General features: G+C 65.2%; 1 protein-coding gene across 1 annotated transcript; it reads left to right on the forward strand.

Moving 5' to 3' along the window:
• Window positions 1-2: 2 nt before the first annotated feature.
• On the forward strand, window positions 3-2,226 carry HYAL2 (hyaluronoglucosaminidase 2; the record flags this gene model as incomplete). Its single annotated transcript, XM_010561632.1, has 3 exons — window positions 3-908; window positions 1,575-1,664; window positions 1,828-2,226. Coding segments are annotated over 3 exons (1,395 nt in total), but the record flags the coding sequence as incomplete, so codon positions are not given.
• Between the last annotated feature and the right edge of the window lie 483 nt (window positions 2,227-2,709).

Consider the following 2,709-nt stretch of genomic DNA (forward strand, 5'->3'; position numbering starts at 1 on the left):
GGCTGGCCCTGCTGGCCCTGGCCCGGCAGCCCCCCGAGAAGCCGTCGGCCGCCCCCCTGCTCACCCGCCGGCCCTTCCTGGTGGCCTGGAACGTGCCCACCCAGGACTGCAAGCCCCGCTTCCACGTGTCCCTCGACTTCAGCATCTTCGACCTGCAAGCGTCCCCCAACGAGGGCTTCGTGGGGCAGAACATCACCATCTTCTACAAGGAGCGCCTGGGGCTCTACCCCTACTACAACAGCCAGCGCGTGGCCATCAACGGCGGCGTCCCCCAAAACAGCAGCCTGTCCGAGCACCTCGCCCGGCTCCAGGACGGCATCAGCAAGTACATCCGCTCGCCCACCAAGGAGGGGCTGGCCATCATCGACTGGGAGGAGTGGCGGCCCATCTGGGCTCGCAACTGGAAACCCAAGGACATCTACCGGGAGGTATCGCAGCAGCTGGTGTACCAGCGGCAGCCGACGTACCAGCGGCAGCCCACCTGGTCCCGCGAGGAGGTGAACAAGCAGGCGGTGTTCGAGTTCGAGTCGGCCGCCCGGCAGTTCATGGTGCGCACGCTGCGTGTGGCCAAGAGCTTCCGACCCAAGCAGCTCTGGGGGTTCTACCTCTTCCCCGACTGCTACAACCATGACTACAGCAAGAACAAGGAGAGCTACACCGGGCAGTGCCCGGACGTGGAGAAGACGCGCAACGACCAGCTGGCGTGGCTCTGGAAGGAGAGCATGGCCCTCTACCCCTCCATCTACCTCGACCTGCTCCTGGCCTCCACCCCCAACAGCCGCAAGTTTGTGCGAGCGCGGGTGATGGAAGCCATGCGCATCTCGCAGCAGCACCATGATGGCTACTCTCTGCCCGTCTTTGTCTACACCCGGCCCACCTACATCCGCAAGCTGGACGTGCTCAGCCAGGTAGGGCTGTGCCACCAGGATGTCCTTGTCCCAAGCCCCGGGCACCTGGGCACTGGGGTCAGCAGAGGTGGTCCCTCTGCCCGTGTCCCATCTCACTCCCCTGGAGCGGGGTGGCTCTGGAGGCTGGTGTCCACCCTCACGGTGCTACCAGCACCTCGTGGTTTGGTGGGGTGGGGAGCAGCACCCTTTGGTGCGGGGCTGGCCCCATGACCAGGAGTTTTGCCCAGCCCTGCCTCTCTTCCTCCAAGGGGGGGGTCACGGTGTGGGTACCCGCAGCTCAGCCCCTCTGTGGGTGGGTGATGGGGTGCCTTGAACTACCCCCATTATGGGTGAGGTGTCTGGCAGCAGGACTCACACCAATGGTCACCATCAGCAGGGAAATACCTGGGAGGTGCTGCAGGACTCCTGGGTCCTGGTAGCCAGGACCCTGGGCTGTGTGAGCCCATAGTCCCTGTGCTGTGCTGGCTCAGCCCCCCGGGGAGGAGGAGGGCAGTGGTGGGGAGCCTTGTCCCCAAAGAGCTGGGACAGTCCCCTCTTCCCCGTGGCCTGGAGCAGAGATGGGGTCTTGCCTCCCTGACCCCACAGTGGGCTCTTTGGGGCACACTGTGCTGGGGGTGTGGGTGCTGTGTGGGGTCTGTGGGCACTAACTGGGCTCTGTCCCTGCAGCCGGACCTGATCTCCACCATTGGAGAGAGCGCGGCGCTGGGTGCAGCTGGGGCCATCTTCTGGGGCGACGCGGACTACACCAAAAACCGGGTAGGTTTGGGGTCAGCATGCTTTTGGGGAGGTAGATGATGGATGGAGAGTCACTGGCTCCCGGAGGGGGACCAGTGGCTCAAGGCTGGGGTGTCCTGTCCATCTGGGGTGCTTCTCTCCCTGGGGTACCCCAACATGCCCCTGATCCCCCCCCTTTCCCCAGGACTCGTGCCAGATCATCAAGAACTACCTGGAGGGTGACCTGGGCCGTTACATTGTGAATGTCACGACGGCAGCGCAGCTTTGCAGCACGGTGCTGTGCCAGGGTCGGGGCCGCTGCCTGCGCCAGGACAGCACCGCCGATGTCTTCCTCCACCTCAATTCTACCAGCTTCCAGCTGCGGCACCGGGACGAGGACCACCCCCAGCACCCCCTCTTCTGGGCCGAGGGCCAGCTGTCCTCAGCTGACATCCTCTTCCTACGGACCCACTTCCACTGCCACTGCTACCAAGGTTGGCAGGGCAGCGGCTGCCAGGTGCCTGCTGGCCCCCGCAGCGATGCCCCTGACTCCCTGGCACCGCTGGGACTTGGGGTGCTGTTGCTGCTTGCAAGCTGGCACTAACCCCTCCCTGGACTGAGCTGGTCCCCCTGGCACCCCCTTTCTGTGGTGTTGGAGGGGACCTATTTAAGATATCCCTACCCTGCCTCTGAGGTAGCTCGTTTTGGGGGGCTGCCCTTCACGGGGGGGGGGAGGAAGAGCTGTGTGGTTGCCCCACCTCTGCCCTCCCTGCTGTGGGGCAGGGGCTCCCCATGGGGATGGGGAGGGGGGGGTTGGGGGGGGGGTGGCCCTCCTCTCTTATAAGGAGAGGGATGGGGGCAAGGGGGGCATGGGGGCAGGGAGTGGGTGCTGTGTGGTGCTAAGCCCCTGTGCGCTGCCCCATACCAAAGTGCTTTACCTCGAATAAAGCTGGGCAGAGTGCGAGTGGGGTGTGGGCTGATTTGGGGACGGGGCGGGGGGAGCCGCAGTACAGGTCCCCTAGGACCTAACCCTTCTCCCAGGCATAGCCTCCCCAGGGTGGGGGCCCCGGGGGGGGGGGTGCGCTGC

The sequence above is a fragment of the Haliaeetus leucocephalus genome, unplaced genomic scaffold, assembly GCF_000737465.1.
Source record: "Haliaeetus leucocephalus isolate CR32 unplaced genomic scaffold, Haliaeetus_leucocephalus-4.0 Scaffold148, whole genome shotgun sequence".
In the NCBI taxonomy this organism is placed as follows: domain Eukaryota; kingdom Metazoa; phylum Chordata; class Aves; order Accipitriformes; family Accipitridae; genus Haliaeetus; species Haliaeetus leucocephalus.